General features: G+C 39.1%; 1 protein-coding gene across 1 annotated transcript in view; it reads right to left on the bottom strand.

Annotated features, from left to right (window-relative positions):
* Positions 1–24,158, bottom strand: part of MCTP2 (multiple C2 and transmembrane domain containing 2) — a 167,666-nt gene that overhangs the window by 41,831 nt on the left and 101,677 nt on the right. Inside the window, 3 exon segments of the mRNA XM_075069094.1 lie at positions 14,240–14,359; positions 15,185–15,259; positions 16,794–16,895. Coding sequence (XP_074925195.1) covers positions 14,240–14,359; positions 15,185–15,259; positions 16,794–16,895 — 297 coding nt within the window.

The raw sequence follows: 24,158 nt of genomic DNA, 5'->3' as shown, positions 1-24,158 counted from the left end.
CAATGCATCCTAGAACTATATATATTTTAAACAGGAGAAAATCAAAGCCCTTTATGACTCACGCCTGTTCGACATATTATGTGCTGCAAAACAGATCCAACTTTGCAAGTTGAAAGCAAGGGCAGTAGAGACATCCCAAGTGTTTTAGTAATTAAACGAATATGCATAATGAACCATATGCCCAAAGGGCCTGTTCTTCATGTGGGCCAGATTTTTGTTTGAATTTTTAATTTTTATATACAGATGAAACATTTCATGTAATACAGCAACAGTGTAAGATAACATGCTATGTGGGAAAGTGAGAGGCGACTGCCCATGTGAGAATGATCAGAATATACTTGATGAATTCTCCTCTTAAGATTTCCTAGTCAGATTCAAGAGTTAAGAGACATGCATGTTAACCATTATGGAAAAAAAAACGTTACTGCATGAGAACCGCCACAGATTTTGAGTGGAGCTTTATATATATTTGGGTTCTGCCAGAAGACTCCAGGAGGATGAAGAAAGGTCAGCTCATGATCAGAGTTTTGTCAAAATAATCAGACTTTTGGATGAACGCTTAATACTCTGGGCCCACTGCAGAAGTTCAGGATCTAGATCTATGTAAGTAGGTTGGCTACATAACCAGCATTACAGTGACTTCTAAAGCTACAGAGGTTAAAATAATTAAGCTTTTGTAAATATATTCACTTAGTTACTGTAAATTTATGCTGGGTATAGAATTATCAGCCCCAAAAGCCTTACGTCAAGGAACATAAACAAAATCTGACCTGTTTCAGAAGTAAACAGTGACTTCTAAGGAAAGTCAAGAAGTTAAATTTTCATAGGGTTCTTCTGCTATCAACTCAAAATTTAAACAATACAAATGGAATGTAAAACAGACCCCATCCTCCTCTTCAGAGGATTTAAAAGGTGAAATAAATGAGCTGTAAATAATGTCACTCATTGCTTTCAGTCCTAATTCAGGGTTTATGCTTTTGACACCGCCTGGTTTACTTGATCTAGTGGTCTCCGTGGAAAGACAGATAAACTTCAACGGCTGTCAGAAGACAAAAATTGACAAGGAGCATCACCTTTCCTGACTGCTTAAATCCTTTAAGGAAGTGTTGGAGCAATTAGAGAAGGAGTCTAATCTTTGCAGAGTGCATTAACACTCTCCGACCTCCCAGACAATAGATCAAAACTCAGACATATAATGTTTCCCTAAGGCTTTTTAGCCAGAGCATTTGATCTCATAGTCACTCTGTATGTGTTACTATAGGTATCAGTGCATAAGACATTATTCATTGTGCATTACAGGTCCACTATCTCTGTTAGTATCCTTTTAAAACAGAGAGCAGGGAAGCCATTGCAATCTATGGGACTGCAGAGTTATTACTTCTCAAAAAAACAGGCAGCAGCACAACAGAATATCAACACTAATAATAATTTTAGGTTATTTTACTGTTTATTTCTCTGCTTGGGGACATAAATCTATTTTTAAAAGGCATAACTTAATATTTTAGTCATAAAAATAACCGTTGCAAATAAATGCAATGCTTAACTCCTAGGAAAAGACTTAGAGGAGAGGGAATTACAGACACCAATCTAGTTGATCAAGAAAATCAAAATGGAGAGTTATAAATAATCCTTCAAAATTTGTATAAGAAAGTAAAACTTCCACAAAGTACTAACTGGTAGATCAAGGCATAATTTAATTCCTGAGGGACACATGCCATCGAAATGCTGATCTCACTGTATAAGTTATGCTTTCCCCATTTAATATTCTACACGTTTTTAGAAAATTTGCTTAGCACATTTTTAAAATGGGATTAGACCTTCCATATTGTCATCTTCTGACAGAGGCCAGCTTTGAACATTCTTTATATGGACATTGCAAAATGGGTTTTTACAGAGTAGCTAACTAGATTTCCACCCACCTTTGAATAATGGGAGCTGCAATCAGGCTAACAAGTATTTTTTCTATGCTTAAATCCATTTGATGTACACTGCCAGCAGATAATAGGAGTCAGATACCTAGGTACAGTTTGCAAGATTCTGTTTGCTTTTCTAAAGATCTACATGCAGCTGCTTTTGTGAAGTACCTATGTTACAAACACAACAAAAAAGGTTGTGGCTACTAATATGTGTATATATAGATGAACTCCTTCCATATCGAAGTATAATACAGCCGTTTTAAAACTGAACAGCAACAGAATACAACTAATGAAAACTAGTGATTGGCTTTGAGACAAAGCTGTATAGTTACTATTTGACATTAAAAGATAAAAGCTGAGGAAAAAGGTAGCACCATACAATGGAAAGCAATTTATGAAAGTTCTGAACCTAAACTAGTCAGGGAGACTAAGTTTGCTTGTTTGGGTTTTTTGTAAAGTGTAGGTTCCTGTAAACATACTGTGCTCTTCTCAGAGAATCCTCTAAGAAAGCCTAATGTGAGAATCTGAAATAAATCAGAAAAATAAAGATGGGGAAAAACAACAGTACTATAATATCTATGCATTTACATAAAATATATAAAGTCACTGCATTGTGTTTAAAATAAAGAGCACCCTAAATAATTCTAACCTTGGCTAAAATGTACCAGGAAAAAATACAGATTAATCCATTTGCTTTTGGTAAAGTGGGAGAGGTGGAGTCAAAAATCAGGGCTATACTGGGAAGCTAATTTCAACCTTTGCTATGAAGATACTGCATCTCACCATAATCAACAATTTTATTTTTTTCATAGTTTGCTAGGAGTCTGCGGATACCCTCAGATAAAAATACATTTCCCCGTCCCCCCAAAGGGCTAAAAAAGAAGAGAATGGGATAAACATCCAATTGGACTTGATGTTAAGATTTGATTTTAGGGTATTTATTTATTTATTATTACTATTATTATCCTTAAACAATGTTCTATCCATCAACTCCGGACTTCCTGCTAGCTGAATCTAATCTCTGCCATGTGCATTATATTTTAGTTGCAGGTAAAGAAAAGCAAAACTAAAAAGGAAGATGGCAAAGAATCCTGTGGCACCTTATAGACTAACAGACGTTTTGGAGCATGAGCTTTCGTGCGTGAATTGCAGTTGCATCTGATGAAGTGGGTATTCACCCACGAAAGTTCATGCTCCAAAACGTCTGTTAGTCTATAAGGTGCCACAGGATTCTTTGCTGCTTTTACAGATCCAGACTAACATGGCTACTCCTCTGATACTATAAAGGAAAACAGGCTTTTTAAATGAAATAGGAGTTCTACATCAAGTTTCTTACATTTCAGATCTTGCAAAGAAAGAAAAAAATAAAGTGGTCTTCTCTTGCAGACCCCTTCTTTCCAACACTCTCTCATCACCATAGCTATCATCATCAGCACTAAAGATAAAATGTTGTATTTTGACTTCAAAATACAATATTTCTTCCAGATTTCTGCAAATAGTGTAAGATTTGTACTGAATGGGTGTCTGAAATTAAAAATAAAATAGTTCACGAAAGAAAAAGAAAAAGAAATTGCCAGAAAAATCTTGACAAAACCCCCAATTAAAACAGGAGTTTAATCATTCATGAGAGTCTATCGCCACCTACAGGATTTTTCCCCAGTTTTGAAATCCTAGAGGAAGAGTTTGCTCTAAAATGGAGGGCCGTATCCTCAGTTGGTGTAATTCAGCATAGGGCCACTGAAGCCAATGGAATTATGCTGATTTCCACCACCTAAGAATCTGGCTCTATTTTTTCTATCAGTCCGAAAGAGTGAAAAGCCCAATTTTTAGAGACTTTTTTTTCCTTTTAGATGATACTCATGTTAAAACTAAAGAATGTGTTTGTTTTTCAAATGAAGACACAAAAATAAAATTAACAGTTACAGGATCCCTAGACTAATGGAAAATTCAATTAAGGTCAGTGTGAGTCCATACTCTTTGGGTACAACAAAAACACCTACTGGTGCTCTGAGATGTTTTCTGATAGATGACAGGGTTAAAATAACATAGTAAAAATTCCAGCAGATTCTGGAACAAGAAAAGTACCTCGGGGGGTTGCAAAACATGGCACATTTTTAATTGAATGTTCATTTTTATACTGCATATGTACTTACTGAGGGTGCTAAAAAGGTTTTATTGAAACTTAAAAGATGAAGTTCTATTCATTCAATAGTGTTAACTTTCTGTGATGCAGTTCACAAGTAAAAAATAAAGAGACAGTCTGTGAATGTTATAAGCCTTGAAATTGCAAAAAGAGAGAGATTTTCTGGTAGAACCAGATGAGCTGATTTGATTGGTCACGAGTACATTTTTGTTATCGGTCTGCAGATAAGTCAGATGACAAAGATTATAATTATTGCTGTCTCATAAATTCAAAATATACTCTAGAAACACTTTGAAACCTCTCTAGCAAATCCAGAACTGCACTTTCAAGACAAAAGAACTGCACATTACACTGTATTTGTCCCTATATTTCTGTAGGAAATTCTTAGTGACATCAGTGGAATTCTGTACAAAGAATGTGTACAACCCATTGAATCGCGGATGACCTGTACAATGACAGTAAGAACAATGAGCTAAATCTATTTCTGGCATGAGTAGATTCTGCATCTCCACTGACAGCAATGGAACTGATCTTGCATACATGGATAGTGAATTTGGACCAGTGTCCTTTACAACCAGTTAAATCCGAAAAAAGATGCTTCATTGTGTTGATTTGTGATTAGAACAACAACTAAAAGGACAGAATGTATCTGCTAAAACTCTAGGACGTAGGGAATCCAGTGATGTTGAATATACAAGTAAAATCCAGCAACAGACTGGATCGCTTTTTTATCTTGCTGAACATATAGTGTTTGTTAAATAAATAGAAATTGTGTGGGATGGTACAAGACCAACATTAATCTCCTGTAAATTTAGATTCATAACTTCAAAAGACTAACATGTACGATTAAAAGAAAAAGGCTTCATAAATCAAATAGCTAAAGTACAATACACTATAGCAAATTCTAACCAGACCACAAAGAGAGTTTTCTCTTCATAAACATCAGATCAGGCAGCTAAAATTATTACCAAAGCTCTCTTGTAACTGTCACCTGTGGTGGGTATAATTACAGGCTACTGCTACAAGCACGCCCACGTCATATGGCAATAAAAGGACCTACAGTTTGCCAAGACCAGCCAGACAATGGAGAACACATACCACCTGACGAGAGCCCAAAAAGATCAGCCAGAGAGACTAATAAAAATGACAGCTTAGAAACAAATGACAAAGCTCGAACCACAAAAAAGGCAATATCAAATTAGTTGGAAATGCAAGCACTGAGCAGAGTGCTCCAACAGGTCACAATTCAAGCAGAAAGCCAGTTAGAACTGTTGTCACACGTTTGGTTCAAGTTTAAGCTCTAAAGAACCCTCTTCATTAGACAAAATGTTTGCACATTTGGGGCTGACTTTATGTGTCGTTTTTAGACAGCCAAACCAATGAAAAATACAAATTATGAATTCAGCTCAGTAAGTGGGGGGAGAATCTGTTTTAAGCGGTTATCTATCGTTGTACCACAACAGTGAATTCATCTCTGTCTTTGGAAGCCAGCATGCGTGGCTCCCGATGACCCACAGTCAATGGGAGTTGTGCACACATTTATCCTATGTCAGAATTGGGCTTTTTGGCTCTGGCTGCAAGTTTTGGATTACAAATATAAAAAAGCCTAGAGCTTAATTTAAAATCAGTTTAATGTAAGCATAGGAAAAATGGGAAGCAAGGGCTGAGGATTTCCCAAGCCACCAGGGCTAAGGGATTAATTTCTACGTGATGCACACAAGTTTAGAAACCCCTGCACAGAAAGCGCTGCTATTATTCACATAAATGAGTATAGGTTAGAATCACGTTAAGGATTTGAGCCACCAAAGGCATGGAAATTCATAGCTAAGGGTGAAATGTCCAATTCACAGTGCAATACAGTTAAGCAGACACAGAAGAGTAGATAATTAACCCTTAATTGTCCTCCCAAACAATATTTGATAGATCTATTTTGTAAGAGTGCTTTGCTTTATGCTGTCTTTCTTCAAGGCACTTTAAAATGGGCTCCACAATAGGATCAAATTAGGACTGGCAGATTCTTAATGATATTTTGATTTCTTAAATCTTTGCTTGTATAAATCTGAAGTTTCCTTTATTGTTAATTGTAGTAGTAGTGGTGGCAGTAATAGCTGAAAATCCACTGAGGATTGAAATTCGGCCAATTAAAACATCAGAAATAGATCAATAGAAATAGTAAAGAATCACCAAAAGGCTCACTTTCTTCAAACACTGAACAGGGAACTTTACTAGAAAAAGGAAAACAGTGTTACTACCAAAGAGACAGTCTTCCCCTTCCCCTCCATTTCATTTCAGAGTTTCTGCCTAGGGATTCCCTCAGCCCCCTGTGCTGTTTGGGTTTCCTGATAGTTTTAGAGAAACAACAGTTATATTCTCAAAAAGACTGGCTTGAGCTGCAAAGTTCAGATCCAGACTTTCCTGCAATCTGAGGTGAGGTTGGATCAGATAGGCTTGTTTAAGCCCTTCTTTATTTAAAATTATTATACTCTCATGAGACTGTTCTCTCCATTATAAAAGCCAGGTTTTCATCCTGCTCCCTCTAGACTATGCTTCCGCGGCTGTATATGAAAATCTACATTTGTGCATGCAGCTCTGTTACATGCATGTGACCAGAGACATGCAGGCAAAAGTTCTGATGAAGATCATACACAACAAAAGAAACTCAGTGAGAATACACCTTATTGTAGGGAAGTCAAGCTATGGATTTTTGGGGGGAGTGTGGGGGTGGGATGGAAGGCTACTGTTAAAGCTTGAGAAACCTCTCTGAGTTCTGCTGCTGCGGTTAATATTCACACAGCAGTGACAATCATAGTGATGACGATGAGACACGCACACAAGGAAAGTAAACAAATGTTATTTCCAGCTCTTGCAAAAACACATGGACAAAGTTAATAGGGAAATAGCCACTTGGAAGTGTCACAACATTATAAACAATAGTTAAAAGACTATGTTTAACATTTAAAGTTTGGGTGAGGCTAAATTGAGCAGTGATTTACGGAAATTAGCCTTTCAGCTCTAAAGAGGAAGGATAATCATATGGTTCTAGTAGAGGCTTGTGAGTCAGGGGCTCTGGGCTTTATTCCTCACTCTGCCAATGACGCAGTGTGTGACCTTGTACAAGTCACAAAAACCCTTTTGCTCGAGGTTTAGGATCTTTCTTTAACCGATGCTCAGGCAGGAAGGTGAAAGTACTCAGACAGACAGCAAGGACACTTTCTGTACTCCAGCTAGCAGCAAGATATGGACACATACTGTCTGCTGGTTTAAGAACTGTGACTCTCTCTTCCCATCTGTACGGTCACAATGCTAGGCAGGCATTCTCCCTCGGCCTGCGCTGCTTCCCGCAGCTCCCATTGGCTTTGAGCAGTGAACCGTGCCCAGTGGGAGCCGTGATCGGCCGGACTTGTGGACGGGGCAGGTAAACAAACCGGCCCGGCCCACCAGGGGCTTTGCTACACAAGCAGCACTCCAAATTTGGGAAACACTGACCTAGAGGAAGTCCCTCCAGATTAGGATTCATACATGCTGGCAGTGCAATGTGTGGGGAAAACATGTTCTGCTGCTGCCCTGTAGATAGAGGTTATTCATCAGGGCTGCAACAGCACTAAATCCATCATTATTTTAAAGCTGCCATTTACAGCAATATGTAAAAGAGTTGTGAATATGTAAACTAATTTATTAAATAATCTGCATAAAATGTCACACATGGAGCTGTGCAAAATTTAGCAGCTACATATCACCACCACACACGCTTCCTATACTGCACTTCAGCCAAAAATTATGAACAACCAGCACAGCTCTGCCTATGCCTGCTACCATTTGCTGGCCAACCAGCCTAAACCACCAGCTATGCATGGCCTTGGAAAACAGCTCCTACTTGTCCCTATCCCTAACAACAGCCCTAGTTAGTAGAGGTCCAAGACTGAAATAGTAGGGTATGCCTAAAGTAAGTCTGAGGTGTACTGACAGAGCTCAGTATGGGGGGTGGGGGAAGAAAGGGGAGGAGCTGAAGGAGATTAGCAGTGAGGTCAGAAGTAACCTAAAATACTATGGAGTTTGGTTTGCACCTTTTGCCCGGCTCTAGTCAAATGTCTCTGATGACTTCCATGAACAATTTTAAAAGGAATACAATAGTAAAAAGGCAGGCAATAGGTTCTTTTAATTTGTACCAGATTATAGTTTTCTTAATGCAATTACTGTAATTTCCTTAGATGACATAATTACTATTAATGCATGGAAAACTGTCAATAGAAGGTGTAATTATGTTGCAAAAAATCATAATCACAAAGTGCAATGATGCATATTTATTTTAAAAAATAATTTTGTGATTAAAATTAACTTTTAAAATATTTTTAAAATGTGTAATATATAGCAATAGCAATTAACTTCACAATTAATGTATGGGCTTAACTTCCACAGTCATATTTGTGGGCTTTTTTAATATGAACTAAACAAGATGAAAAACAGCATTTAAAAAAATTTAGCCATATATAGGTCTTATGCTGGAAAAAACTAGCAAGTTGGGGTATGTGTGTGTGTATATCAATTTGCTCATAAGCAGAAAATACCTACAGAAAATTTCAGGCTGAAGACAGAAATGAACAAATGATTTCTGAAAAACAGTAGCATACTATGGAAATGATGTTTAAATGGATGATGGCACAACAAGAACCAATTGCTAGAAGCTGATATTGACACATTCAAATTAGAAATTTTAGGCACAAACTTTTAACAGTGAGAAAGATCAACCATTGGAACTAATTACCAAGGGATGTTTTGATGTCTTTCATATCAAGATTGGATGCATTTCTGTGAGACAGGCTTTAGCTAAATACAAGTTAATAGGCTCAATACAAAGGTAGCTGAATGAAATGTAATGGCTGAGATGTACAGTAAGTCAGACTAGATCAAGGGTCGGCAACCTTTGGCATGTGGCTCGCCAGCGTAAGCACCCTGGTGGGCCGCGCCGGTTTGTCTACCTGCTGCGTCTGCAGGTTCGGCCAATCGCGGCTCCCACTGGCTGCGGTTCACCGCTCCAGGCCAATGGGGGTAGCAGAAAGCAGCATGGGCCCAGGGATGTGCTGGCCGCCACTTCCCGCCACCCCCATTGGCCTGGGTCGGTGAACCATCCAGTATATCTATGCAGTAGGAACTATCCAGTATCTATGCAGAACTTCAAGTCAAATGGCCCCTAACACTCTCTATGAGCAATTTGTCAACATATATGGATATTCCTAGCTATGTGCCAATATATCAGTGTCTTTTCTGGGTCTGCAGTGATTGTGATATTCACTATGTAGACAACCAAAGGTTTATAGACTAGTTATGTTCCACTAACACCCTGTTTTGTGCACTTAAGTGGTACACAGACCTTGTACTGGCCCTATGCACAAGGGTGAATTTCACCAAGTTAAATTCATTTGGCTATTGAAACTTCACCTTTCCTCTCACCTTTCACACAGCAAAATTCAACTGACTAAATTCTGATTTCAGGTAACACCTACATAATCCCAAACAGTACTTACCCTAGTGTCTGTGCAAGTGACTGTAGAGATAATGTGATGGGGTATATTCCCCACATTGGCCACTGAGAGAGTAAATTGGGCCAGGCAAGCCTAATTGACCAATTAAGCAGCCAGCAGGGGGGAGATATAGGCCAGAAGAAGACCACTAATTGGAGGCAGGAGCAGCTGGGCTGGAATAGAAGGGGCTTGTATAAAGCCAAGGAGCTGCAAGTAGCGAGAAGGACTGCAGGAAAGGCAGGCTGCAGTTACTCCCTGAGAAAAAGGAGTTGGAATGTTGGCATACTCAGAGACGGTGGGAGATAGTGATGTAGGAAGAAGCCCAGGGAAAAGCAGCAAAGACTAAGTCAGTTGGCTGCATGTTATAGGGTCCCTGGGCTGGAATCCAGTGTAGAGGGCAGGTCTGGGTTCCCCTAACAGCCACTGGGTAGTTACACAGGGTATTGGAGATGTCAGCCAAACAGTTGGTCCAGAAGGACTGTGATTTCCCCGGAAGGGGAGGAACTTAGTGACCTGGTAGGAGGGCCAAGTCACAACAGGAAGCTGATGCTCCAGGAGAGAGCGAGGGAGAGGCTATAGACAGAGAAAAAGGTGGGTAGGGAGACTGCTGAGGAGAGTGAAGAACCTGGCAGAATTGATACTCAGGATGGCCAAGAGTAGATATCGCGAGTGGTGAGGGAACTGGATCAGATTCAGTCACAAGTCATCAGTTTAAACTATTAATGGAATGATGCTGGACTGGAGAGAGTCTCAAGTAGGGTTCCACAGAAATCTGTTCTGGGTCTGCTGATGTTTAACATCTTATTAATGACTTGGATGTACACACAGAGAGCATAACGATCAAGTCTGCAGATGACACAAAGCTGCCAATACTTTGGAGGATAGAGCTAAAATTCAGAAGGATTTTGATAAATTAGAGAACTGGGCTATAGACAATAAAATGAAATTCAACAAAAGAGAAATGTAAGGTGTTAAACTTAGGGAAGAAAACCAAATGCACAAATACAGACTGGGGGAAACTGCTGAGAAGGATATGGGAGTTGTGGATCACGATGTCAACATGAGTCAGCAATGTAATGCTGTTGCCAAAAAAAAAAAAAGAAAAAGCAAATACAATTGTATGTTGCATTAACACGTAAGTCACGGGAGGTGACAGTATTGCTGTACTTGGCACTGGTTAGGCCTCAGCTGGTCTCCAGAGATGAGTGACAAAGATGATCAAAGGGAGGGAATGCAAGCCATATAAACAAAGTCTGAAAGAACTGGGTATGTTTAGTTTGGAAAAGAGGAGTCTAAGGGGGGATATGATAGCGGTCCTCAGATACATGAAAGGCAGCCATAAAAAAGATGGAGAAAAATTATTCTCTTTTGCCACAGAGGGCAGGACAAGAGGCAATGGTTTCAAACTACAGCACTGCAGATTTAGATTTCCTAACTGTAAGAACAGTATGACAATGGATCAAACTGCCTAGAGAGGTTGTGGAAGCTTCTTCACTGGAGGTTTTCAAAAGGAGGTTGGAGCCATCTGTCTTAGATGGTTTAGACACAACAAATCCTGCATCTTGGCAGGGGGCTAGACTAGATGACCATTGCAGTCCCTTCTAACCCTATGATTCTATTACTCTAAACAGATTGAGTGTTGATGAGGAATTTGCATTCACTTGTATGCACGTGAAATCTACTCACATGTTATTTATATTCTACCATGGGGAGAGAAGACAAACACAGATTTAACTTGGGAGGGTTTTACCCTATACATTGATGCAAAAGGAGATAGCACACGTGACCTCCTCTCTCTCTTTCTGTAGTTCTGTCCATCTCTCTTTCTCTAATGTGCCTCCAGCAGAATTAGTAAATACTCTTGTCAAACTCGCAACCCTGTCAACATTAATGGGAAAACATTCCCGGTACACAGTAATGGAAGTGTGAGAGCAACACACAGCCCAGGGCAGTAAGGCGTGGAGGTTTCCTGTGTTTCTGGCCATATTCCAAGCCCTGACAATCATGCACAAACAGTTTTTAAAAAATACATGCCATTCACAATACCGTTCCTCAGCAACTGTAGTTGAATGAAGTTAATTAACTCCTGTACTTCCAATCATGCATAGAATCAAGAAGAAAGGTGCAAAAGATGTCTTGGGGATATCAGACACCTCTCCTGCTTTTAATGGCAGAGTGGCCACATAGTAAGAAACCTGTGGAACAGGCTGAGCTGAAACTGGGCTGCTTTTGGGAGGACAGTGGTTTTTATTGTTTTAATTCACCTTTTATTTGGTCAATGAGTAGGCAAGAACATCCAGTGGGTACTCCTAAACTCTGTTTTCCCTGGCTTTTCCAATGGTTTGAGAAAAGAGTGGTTGAAAAAGTTGGAGGGAAGAGCAGAATTTTCTAGGCAGGATGGGAGCGTTGTTTGTAGTCATCTTTGACCAGCTGCGTGAGAACTGTACATGCAGTTTTTACTTTGCACTGAGACCATGGTAAAGGCACTTCTAAAACTATTAACAGAGACATTGGAAATATTCATAGTGAAGGGGGTAGAATTAACACTAATGCTGAATGAGCTAGGTTTAAAATTTGTTTTCAGAGGAAAGTTACTTGCTATTATCTTAACATTGTACAGTAATTTCCCAATCCCTCCCACCCTCAAAATAACATATCACGACATTAATTCTACTGGGACAGCATCTATGACACACAGTAAAAAGAGGAATTTGGAAAACTGTTCTTCTCACCATCTGACCCCATTTTTCAATCTCTAGATGCATCCTGGATCATCACCTATAGCTCCTTGATCCTAGAAACACTTTCCAATTTTTTCTTTATATTTCAGTTGCCCTCACTTGCTAACATTGTTACATTTCTCCACAGCCTAGAAACAGACACATCTCCAAGTTTGTTTTTGGCCAGCTTCACCGAGCTACTTAACCATATGCCTAATTTTAAGCATGTGCTTAAGTAACTTGCTGAATCAGGGCACTTGGCACCCTGCATGTTCACCTTCTTTTCCATTTCCAGTATGTACAAACATGCAATGCCACTAGTGCACTCACACATACCAGCTTCAACTAAGAGTCCCATTTTACCTTCACATTCAGAATACACACAGACATGGGTCTCGGAACCACCGCTATTGCATGTTCACACTCAAGCATAAGAGTGGCAGATTGTCCAAGGAACCCAGAATTTCATGTTCTAGAGGAAAGAACTAAAATTAACTGTGCCTCCTTCCCCTTGTGTTTCAGTAAATCTGTTTACATCACAGGGAAAGGTATATCCATTAGTATCTCATTTGGAGAATGGACTGGAAAACACTAATCCTCACCCTTTCAAGCTCCTGATCCATTAGAGTCAACTGTGTACATTATCAACACAAGTGAAAAACAAAAACAAAAAAAACCCCTCTCTTCCTCTTCAGTCATGCCTGCCAGATCCCTCTCAACCTGCAAGGTGAAAGACAGCGTCTCGGTCTTTACTCTGTGCATCTTTCAAGTAGCGACAGCTCACTTTACTCATCTGTGCAAATACACTGTGAAGTGTTTTCATCAAAAGAACCCTAAAGCAACTTATAATTCACAAACAAAAAGGGAGGTAAACACTTGAAGATGTGGCTGTTATTTGGTTCAATAAACACTTAACTCAAAAACTTTTTTTTTTCCCCCTCTGGACCACCATAAAATGATTTTGCAACCTTTAATGGCATGCCAGACATTTCAAGCACGAAGAAAATGCCACACTGCTGAATAAAAAAGGAGGAGAAACCTCTTTCAGTTTGAGTGGATGAGAAAGCTGAAAACAAGGTGTTTATTACAAAGAGGGGGAAAAGAATACAGCTGAAAAGTGGGCCAGATAGGTGGAGAACTTGGCTGTTAATTCTCAGACCACACCAGGACTTGCTGACCAAATTTTTTTTTATAGTTATTACAGTCAGGTGGTCAGACTTGCAAGAGACAATGTCAGCACAGAACTGCTTGTACGCAGTCGGTCAAGCGGCACACCCTCAACTAACAGGGCATGGCAAGCATCGCTGAACTACAGTAAAATGCAGTCTCATTGAAATTAAAATTGGAACGGAAAAGACCTATTAGTTCATCTTGTCCCATCAATAAGGAATTGTTCCCTGTAGTCTCATTCTTCCAGTGCTTTATCAGCAGCACAACACGCCAGAGGTAGGTCACAGGGCTGCAGCCATTCCATTCCATTATCGCAACTCCAGCCGACAAGACCTTCTGTAACCCCTTTGTGGGGATTCTAGATAGCTAGGTTCTGGGTCGTCACACTCTTCTCTGTGTAAACCTATTGAAAGCCAGTGCAGCCCATCCAACCTTTATGTGCAAAGCCTTTGGAGGCCCCCAGTGATGCTTTTGGGTCCACATGGCTCCTCCACACAAGGTCCCAGAAGGGGCTCTGTTGTGCAGAAGGCCTCTGCAACAGGTGAAAACATGGGAAAGATTGCTCTAGAAGGACCGCCATTGTGTTCGTCTAGCATTCAGCACAAGGAGACTTTGATCACGCAATACAGTGATTTAAACAATAAAACTGAAGGACAATAGTAGTAACACCAACCAACAACAAGAGAGTTTAAGCTGAGGGAGGGGGAAGGTACTGTAAGACTCAATGCCTTATATCAGTTAGTCTGATGGAATATAAAGAAATCCACTTACTACAAATGCTATCACACTCCTTGGTGTAGATTCCCAGAGAAAGCAGCTCCTTAGGAATTGTATTGTATTCCATATTGCCATGGTGATTTTTTTCACACGATCAACATTTCTCGATAAGATCTGGTAAATGTCGGACGGGAGGGGAAAGAAAGGAATTTAATTAAATGCTCCAATTTCCTACTTCACTTCAAGAACGGTGACAATTTTAAGCTACAATTGCTTTGTGCTTGTATGTATGCTACAGCTTCTATTTCAGAGACATACTCTAGCTACCATATGTTTTTGTACGACACCCAAATATCTCAGTACTTTCCCTGACCCCCAAAATCTGCAAGTCTGAAGGAAAAAAAATTGAAGCTTTTCCCCCCTCTACAAAACAAAAACAAACGAACAAAAAACAAACAAAAACCCCTTTATTGCAAAATCCTATAGAATTTAACAGAAAATAAGACCCTTTCCATAGGGGTTTGGGCTATTCCCATACAGAATTGAATAAAAAATTATATTCTTGCTATAGATGCTTAAAAATAGCAAGAGCATTAGTCTCAGTTAAATACTATAGACTTTTATAATAATTGATTTAGAACCTTATTGAATTTCTATAGTAGCTCATTGTGTTTCTTTATTTTTTGGAGATGAAAACGAAGTACAGGTTTTTGTTTCAAATTCCATAAACTGTGCAGCATGCATATGTGTTAAAGTTATTTATTAAGCCATTCTTTTCCCTCCAGAAATTGGGGAGATGTAGCACCACAGAGGTAGATCAAGAAGCAACTGTGTGTGAATGCAAATCAGCATTTATACACATGCAAAAATCTACACAGAATTGACATCTGTGTTCAGTGAGTCTACGCATAGAGTTTGCACTATCATCCATGTGTACTAGTGAAGCTACTGAAAAGCCATCCCAAACAGAAGTGATAGCTCAGCCCAGAGTCAACCCACCTTCTTTGAAAACTTGCGGTTGTCTCCAACGAAGCGCTTTTCTCGTGGCTTGAAGGTTCTGATACTTGCTTTTACCTAAGGAAGGAATAATTTATTTAAAATGTTACCATTCAAGCTTGGTACCATCATATTGATTTGGAGCTCTGGTGTCCTTTACTTATTTATTTGTTTCAGCCTCTAAATGGTTTATGACAAGGTGTTAGGTGTACATATCAGTCATTCTACACAATCCTGACGCTTATCCAGGTTACTCCAATAAATCCAACTGCCTGCAGAGTGGCAGACTGCAGGATGTGAGCAGCTCCATGCTTAAGCTTAGCACACAGCTCAGCATACTCCCTTCTGCTCCTCTGTTGGATCAACCCATAAAGAAAAGTTCTAAAAAAAGAAATGGGAACTGAAGATCACATCTTCAAATGTCCTATTTAATATTTAATACTAAGGTATTAGAAGGGACATTCAAGAACAGCCGAAAGTATTCTACACTCCTGTAACACCCTTAGCCACTTGCCAGATTGTGATTTACTTATTCATGTTGAATACTACTTTACTTTAGTAGTAGGTCCACTGAAGTCAATGGAATGGACTCATGGAGTAAAATGCTATCCAAACATGAGTAATGGTATTATAATTTAGCCCACAAAAAGTAGTATCTTAGCCATAGATAGGAGAATGGTCAAGTGGACATGGCATTGGCTCTGTCACAAACTTTTGTGTGACCTTGGTCTAGCCTACCTTGGCCTTCATATCCCATCTGTAAATTGGAAACAGTACCTTCCTATCTTACTGCGGTGTTGTGTAGATACAATAAACTAAAGATTATAAAGAGGTTCCCAGACACTACAGTGATGGCTAATAGATACTTAAATAGATAGATTCCAGTCTTTCTGAAAAAAGGAATGGACTGGGAATATCTTTGAAAGCCTCCGGAAAAGGAGAGCCATAATATATTTGAGTTTGTTCTTTGGCAAAGAGTGTTGATCATCGTTCCCTATAGCAACATCCCAAACCTAAACTCCATTCACGGTAAAATAGTACTTATCAGCCATTTAAATAATTAAAACTTTTCTTCCTACATTACTGTAATAAGTGGCTAGGAAGAACTAACACACAGCAACAGCGAATGTAAAACAGAATTTAAGTCAGTAACAGATGTCGGGACAAGCAATCTGAGACCACTACATCCATGTCTGAGTTTTTGTTCCTGTCAACACCCTCTGAATAGGATATTGTGGGTCAACTTTCTGGGAAGAATTAGTAGTTAAAATTCCTGCATAGTAATATAAATATTAACTCCCTTTTTTGTTGCTGCAAATTAAGCCCTTCCGTGCAATAACCCACACCTCTTCCCAAGACATCTGTGGTCATCCCCAGCCCAAAGTTGCCATTTCACTGTCACATCAACTGGAGTGGAATGTTGCAGCATTGTGATCTGCCAGTATTTCTTTATAAAAAGAATAAAGCTCAACGTTCCCTCCAGATGCAACCAGGTCAGGACCTTCTCCGTTCAGTTCCTGTGTTTAAAAGACCAAACCCCTTGGCACTGGCAAGTTTAGGCGTTCCAGTTTCTTATACAGAGGATGAGGTAAGTGAAAACATTTAAACTTACTGGATTAAATAGGACATCCAACTCCAAGCAAATTACTCCTTTTGAAGCAAGTTCCAGGTCTTTATTCTTCAATGTATAACAACACTGCTGTCCATTTCTAATCTAGAATTATAATAAATAAATAATAAAAAGTGTATCAACAAATATTAACTCCCTGCTGTGTCTAAAATAGTTTTCCAACCACCGCCCTCCTCCAGAAAAGACGACAATATAAGTAAAAGCCTGAAATGCAATATGACCACTGGATTAGAGGACTATAAAAATGCAGATTAAAACTATTACAGTCCAATTTTAATTTACAGACCCTGTACTTTTATAGCAGAGCAGTGCAAACAATAACCAGCTTGAAAATTCTGTCCTAGAAGCCAGTGAGTTGATGGGAAGTAATCAGCCTGTGTTATTACAGATTTAAAATGGAAGTTTTCTTTCAAAGATCAGAAAAGGATACACAACAACAACAAAATCAAAATACCAAATCTCTAAATTCTCTGTTTATTGAAAGGCTGTCAAACTCTTAGCCATAGAACAAAGAGAATCCAAATCAATCAATCATTACAATTGGAACAAATGCTAATGTAACAAATGTTCAAAGTAAACAAATTCCTGTAAGAGGCTTTCCCCTTAGAATTTCAGATGCTGTTTCAATGCTCTAATCTGCCTGTTGGCCCTGTCATGTTAAATAGCTATGAAAAAAGCCCATCTCCTTTACCATTTTGCAAACTATTTGGCTCAAATCAATGGCATCCTTTCTTCAAAAGGGATGGCAGAAATGTATTTATTATACACAGTAGGATATGTATTGATTAAACATTTGGCTTTTTAGGAAGCGGACCAGTTAATTCTAAACAGCACCAACATAAAAATTGCAGCTCACCGAAAAATCTCCATTTGGGGACTGTAATGATCAAAGATTAAAGATAACAGGAAATTTGGGGGCATGAAATTGCAACCATATTTAAAATAGCTTTTGCTGTCGTGGCATTAATTTAGTACAAGCGCTCATACGAGCCACAGTGAAAATGGGTAAGGAATAAAAGGCACAAATGACAAGGGAAAAGTCATTTTCTTTCCCAATGCTGCTCCACCTCTTCTGTACTGAATAGTTTTTCAACAGATTGATCCCTTTCCTGGCTAACAGTTAAAGGAAAGAGGACCCCCATAAAGAACATGTTTGCATCCTCAGCGGGACCCAAACAGGTATTCCAGCTTCCACTAATGCTGTCATCCAAAGCTTCACCTGATAGGATGTTTTGGGGTTGGTATTCTGTGGTAGTGGTGTTTTTTTAAAATAAAAAAAGGCATGGTGTCTCTGATTGATTGTAGATTGATTCTGCTTTCATTAAATGAGTATTTCAAACCACATACAGGTGGAACCTACATGGAATACAACACAAAAGGGGTACCCTCCATGAAAGCTGCCCCTTCTAAGTTGACAAAAAATATGATGCCACTTCACAGCCCAACAGTTTCAGACAGTGCTGCCAAATCTGGACCTGTAGGTCGTCCCTCAGTACAACAGGGCTACTAGTATGAAGGTGATATTTATTCCTCATATTCCAAGAATATATGGTTGGAATGTAAGCTGCTTTGTGCAGACTAACAGCTAAAGCTGATCAAATAGTGGAATTTCTCATCTATTAAAATATAGATATTTTGAGGTTTGGTGTTTTGTCCCAATTCAGGACAAAGTCAAAATATCACTTCTTTTTTGCAGAATGAAAAGTTCTGAAAAAATGTGATTTGGAAATGTCAAACCAAACGTTTCAACATTCCCAAACTAAAATGTTTCATTCTGATTTGTAGATCAGAAACTGAAACAATTTGTTTCAATTTTTCCAATTGGAAATTCCACCAAACTCAGTCTTTTTTCTCAGAAAATTTTGACTGCAACCAAATACCTCTTAAAAAACAAAAAAACAAAACAGGACAATGTTTTATTTAACATTTTTCAAACAGACCTACAAAACAGACATACGATAAGACTTAAAGCACTGTGGGAAGTCAAGATATCTTCTCTTTTTATACAGTTTGTGATGATGCATATCACAGTTTTCACTCATCTCTGCTGTTTAACAGGAAACTTTCACATATTACATCCGTCATTCCCTCCATAAACCCACCCACATCAATTCTGGACATGATACCAATTCTATACTCACTCCTCATACCCAGCTGATACAAGAATCTGGGGCAGATTAATAGCAGAAGGATATTACACATGGAATCTTAGGCATTCTAGCTAGGGAGACAGCACAAATAAATGGCTTCCCAAGCGACACTAAATCTGCTCGAACAAGGCCTGCAACCAATGGTAACATCAAATCTGTAGATATGGTCTTCCAAGCAGCCTATCTACTCTAGTCCACCAACCAATGATTGTGTTATATCTCCTATTCTGAAAAATAAACACACTTCCATAAAGCTCAGAGAATTGATCATCTTCACATTTTTCTTCCTTGATAATATTATAAATCAATCAAAATCCACAAAGTAGTCCAGATGGACTGGGTTCCTGGCAAATAACCCTTGCAGCCTGCTAGCCTGGAGAATACTTTGGTTAACATTTCTGCAACAGGTAAAAGGAATGCTGCTGAAAACAATTTCTCAGAAATGCACATGTGAACACACATTCACAACAGGTAACTCAAAGCACAATTCAGATTTTAATGTACATGTCTGTTAATGTTGTGCTTATTTCACATCAAGAGCTAAAATGAATTGGATAACTAAATTATATATGTTTTAATGATTGTCTGCATCTTTCAGATACACATTGCTCATAGCTCTTCCTCTATTCCTAGTGGGGGAAAACATCATTGACAATAACCTGGTGAGAGGTACTCTTATCTGTCCTTAGTATACATTAGTTAATTATCCATTTCAAAACTCTAGATGGGGAAAGCATCAAAACACAGTAGCACATATGGCTAAGCAGAAACATGCAGTACTATGACAGTAGCTTTAGCTAGATCTACTGGGTTTGATTCTGGCATCATGTCATTTTACACCAGACCAAATTCCACTGATTTCACTCCAGATTTGTACAGTGAGAGCAGAATCAAATGTAGTAAGTGTGGCTCCATGTGTGTTAGTACAGCAAGTTTAGAACCAACAATGAATTTATGCCCATTGCAATGAATTATGGTATTTGAGAGAATGTTTCGGCTTGGAAGATCTTTTTAAAAGGTACAAATGTGCTTTTAAAGGTGAGCACCATTACTCTTATACTTTACTTAAAACTGTATTGGGAAAAACAACAGTTTTGTTGGAACTGTTAAAATCAGTTTTATTTCTTATTCTTAATTCTGTTTGGTTTATGTAGGGGTTGATGTGAAATTATAGTTCAGTCCAACACTAAAAATTCATATTGATTTCCTAGTTCCCTGACCCTCTTAAGAAAAAACAGAGGGGGGCAAATTGGAAATAAAGTGGCATTTCTCCACCTTACGTCTTTTATTGACTACAGAGTAAAAACCCTGTTTAATGCACCAGTAGCACGCTAACCCAGTTTGCTTCAACAAATGCAGTGGGGCAGCTCAGTTCATTTGATCATATAGAAATAAAAAGGTAGCATCCCTCAGAAGTACACAGAAAAAATGCCCAGGTTAGCTTTCACTACAGTACATTTCCATTGCATTAATTTCTTGAGTCATACTTTTTCTCTCTACATTTGTTTCTTTTTCAATACAGTATGTTCCTGCCAAATAGCTAAAGATGGCTAATTCTTTTGCATTTCATTTGGGGTCCACTTTTTCCTCATACCTCTGCTGTGCATGGCCATTGGCAAACATTCCCTTTAGCTACTGGAAATGTGAATGGATGTTACACCGGAGTCAGACAGAAACTCTCTCAAAGACTGGTTAAATCTGATCTACCATTGTGTCACTGCAACTACAATCACTTTTTTTCCCCAGGGATTTCATTCAATAATAAGTTCAACGAATAGTCTCTGTAACATGACTTGGTCTCTGGCAAGGCTATCAATGAATACTGAACACTACAACTAGGTGAAAAGGAAGGGAATACTTTTTACACAGACATACTTCTGATCTAAATCTGAACAGGGCTGAGGGTAGGACCTTGAAGAGAGGTGGTTAAGGCTACTCCTTAGTGACACTATGCTTTACACCTTGATCAGATCCCACGATGAAATGCCCACATTGTTTGGGAGGGCTGATCGTGTGTAAGATTGCCTGTAACAGATTGATTTAACACCGAGAGCAGGAAAGTTTGACTTATTGATTTGCTCCTTTTTGTAAGGTCTGAGGCCAGATAGGGTGGTTTTTCCTAGCACTGTTTGGTTTCAGGTAGATGGATGTGCTATAAGAAAAAGAATCCAACATCTTCTCAGCTAGCTCTATGTAAAGACACAAACTAATGACTAAGAGAAGCTATGAACAGAAAATGTGAAGAATTCTCAGAACCAAAAGATTTCTTCAATATGACGTATCTCCTCACCCTACTGTTTATCTCTCTCGTTAGGAGGGATTTTATTTTCTTTATTCCTACAAAATTTATTCAACGGTACAGCTCAGAATACCTGCTGTTTGCTTTGCCCAAAAGTTCCTGTGTGCTTTACTGTAAGCTGTTCCATCAAAAAACCAAAAAACCTAGGTGTGCACACACACAAAAAACAACCCATAAAAAAAAACAACAACCTTCTTTCACATCCATAAAGCCTCCCCCATATCCTCATCCAAATGCAACTGACATCTTTGTCATGATGCATCCAGAAGAGTCATCTGATAATGATAAGGCAGAGGGCAAGTTGTGATTATTACAATTGCTGATACTGATGCTACAGCTTCCTACAATAGAGTTTCTCTCCTCCCCCGGCCCACACCACTTGGTTGCTTCACGTGCAGGTAACATCTTGCCTTTAAGTTTGTTAGTTTTATGAGGCAGGGACTGTCTTACTCTAGATTGGTACAGCACCTAGCACACAGGGCCCTAACATGGCTGATGCTGCTTGATACTACCGCAATAATAAATTATAACAAGTCATATAATCATTAAACTTAATAATTCTTCTGAAATTCCATATTCCCCTTCCAGCCTCACAAGCAAAAGATAGCTCTGACTTTCCATTGTTACTTCAAGAGCTGAGGCAAGGCCTGTGACTAGAGCTGATTGCAAATCAACATTTCTATCCTGTAGGAAAATTCCAATTATTTCAAAATATGTTTGTGTTCTAAGTTGGGACAAAAAAGTCAAAATATTGAAGTTTTTCATAGAAAGGAAATGTCTGTAAATATTGTGTTGGACATATTTAAATGTTTCATGTCCAGTTTGTTTGGAATTAATGTGTCCTCTGGAGCTGTGTCAGTACTTCATAGGACTTGTATTTTGAGTGCCTCAAGTCCCCATTCTCATGGCAGCCAAGCTCCCCAGCCAGCCTACACCATGTGATTCCCATAAGGCACTACTACGGTTCAACCAAAGAGGACACCATGGTGCATCATGGGAGACATAGTCCATGCAGGGAGCAAGGCCTCTGAACTACAACTTTCCTCAGGCACTGCAGTAACTCAGGAGGACACAGATTAATGTCAAACTGCCCTCAGACAGAACATTTCAAGTTGGTTCTACAAACTGAAATTTTTAGTTTAGGTTGACCTGACCAGAAACTAAATATTTGTTTAGATTTTCCTAATGAAAAATCAGGAAATTTTCCATGGCAAAATGTTGATTTTCCCATCAGAGCATTTTCCATTCATAGAAGAATGATCATATCAAGTATGCTAATATGTTTAGATAACTTAATAAAAATATTGAAATGGATACCCATATTTGCCTATACTTGTTGCTTCCTTGTCACACCAATAGAAACTTCTTACTGGTTGAGTTCACTGCCAAAAAAGAACATGATCATCTTTGTCTTCAGCCTTCTTTTTTTGGGAGAAGGCAGCTGTGGTATGAGTTTAATACTTGGACTGATCTTAAGACATCCCTGCTCTAAGATGAGTAAGTACTATTCAGAAGATTCTGGCACCGGTTATGGCCCCTTCTTTGCTGTTCCAACAATATAAAGAGGGTAGAATAGCTATCTGAGAAATTTCCCCACCACAAAGGGTTGGCATAGATAATCCTACACTGCTACCTCCACCCACCTGCCCAACCCGCCAATATAAGGGCCTGTGGAGGAAGTATGTCAGTGGGGTGTGCGTGTGTCTGGCATGCTTTGTAATCCAAATATTTTGAGTTACACAGCAGCCCATTGGTGGTTGAGGGGAAGCTGACACAAAATAAGGCAGCCTCTGGGTTGCTCTAACTCACATTATAGGCCATATCTGAAACAGCCTAGATTTCCAGAAGTGCAAAGGTGCACCTTTGCAGCCCCAACCCATGCTGTGCTGTGCCTCCAAATAATCTGGTCCTATACCTTGGTGTGGGGGAGACATCCAGTCTTAATGAGAACTATGGTGTGGATCCACTGTAAAGTCCTCTCCCAGCTTTCTATCCTTCCAGGCCAATATTGTGTTGCATTTTTCTCAAATTCAGGAATATATCTGCTGAACTGTTCTTACAAACGCCTCCTTCAAACAAATGTGACTGAATATGGTATTGATGTAGATAGCCAAGGCTAAATCTATTAAGCAAACACCTTACTGACTGCTTGCGAATTTTAATGAAATAGTAAAACCTGAGATTAATACAACATAAGACATTGAGAAGACGGGAACCATACACAGCAAAGGTTTTTTTCATTGCTTTTATCTCAAAGAAATTTGGTTTAGTAAGGTTTTTTGCACTGAAATAGGAAAATCTCACCATGTATCCACCTTTGATGTGAATCCGATGTCATATCTTCACGATATGACTCAACACAGCTGGGTAAAACCCTTGTACATCACCATCTTGATGTATGCAATGGACGATGGCCATTCCCTCTGGGTAACATGCCTAAAGCATTTGGGACTCTGAAATTCTTTCTGAATCTCAGCACTAATGCATAGTGTCATACAGTTGCACTGAGTAACATAAAGAGTGCCTAGAAGAAGAGACACGTGGAATTATTCAAAGGCAACTTTCCCTAGGAAAAGGAGACAGCAAGCCACCTATTCAACCCATTCAGCGCCAGATAATACAACTACAGTGTTACCACAACTGTCACATCTAGGGCCTGATCCTGAATATTACAGCTGTAGCACAAGCTCTACTGGTCAGATGCTAAGTGCCCTCTACTCCCAAGGGAGATGAGGTGCTCAGTATCTTTCAGACTCAGGTCCCTGTGTTCTCAGTCTGAGACATCCTTAAAACATGAAACCTCTGGGTCATTTATGATAGTTATCGTCACTGTATTATTGGATACTGAAACCATTTGGTTATTTGATGAAGATATTTTACAGACCTTTTCCTTTTAAT

The sequence above is a fragment of the Chelonoidis abingdonii genome, chromosome 9 (assembly GCF_003597395.2).
Source record: "Chelonoidis abingdonii isolate Lonesome George chromosome 9, CheloAbing_2.0, whole genome shotgun sequence".
NCBI classification, from domain to species: domain Eukaryota; kingdom Metazoa; phylum Chordata; order Testudines; family Testudinidae; genus Chelonoidis; species Chelonoidis abingdonii.
Note: the sequence above shows the minus strand (reverse complement) of the source record. Positions and strands in the feature narration are given on the sequence as shown.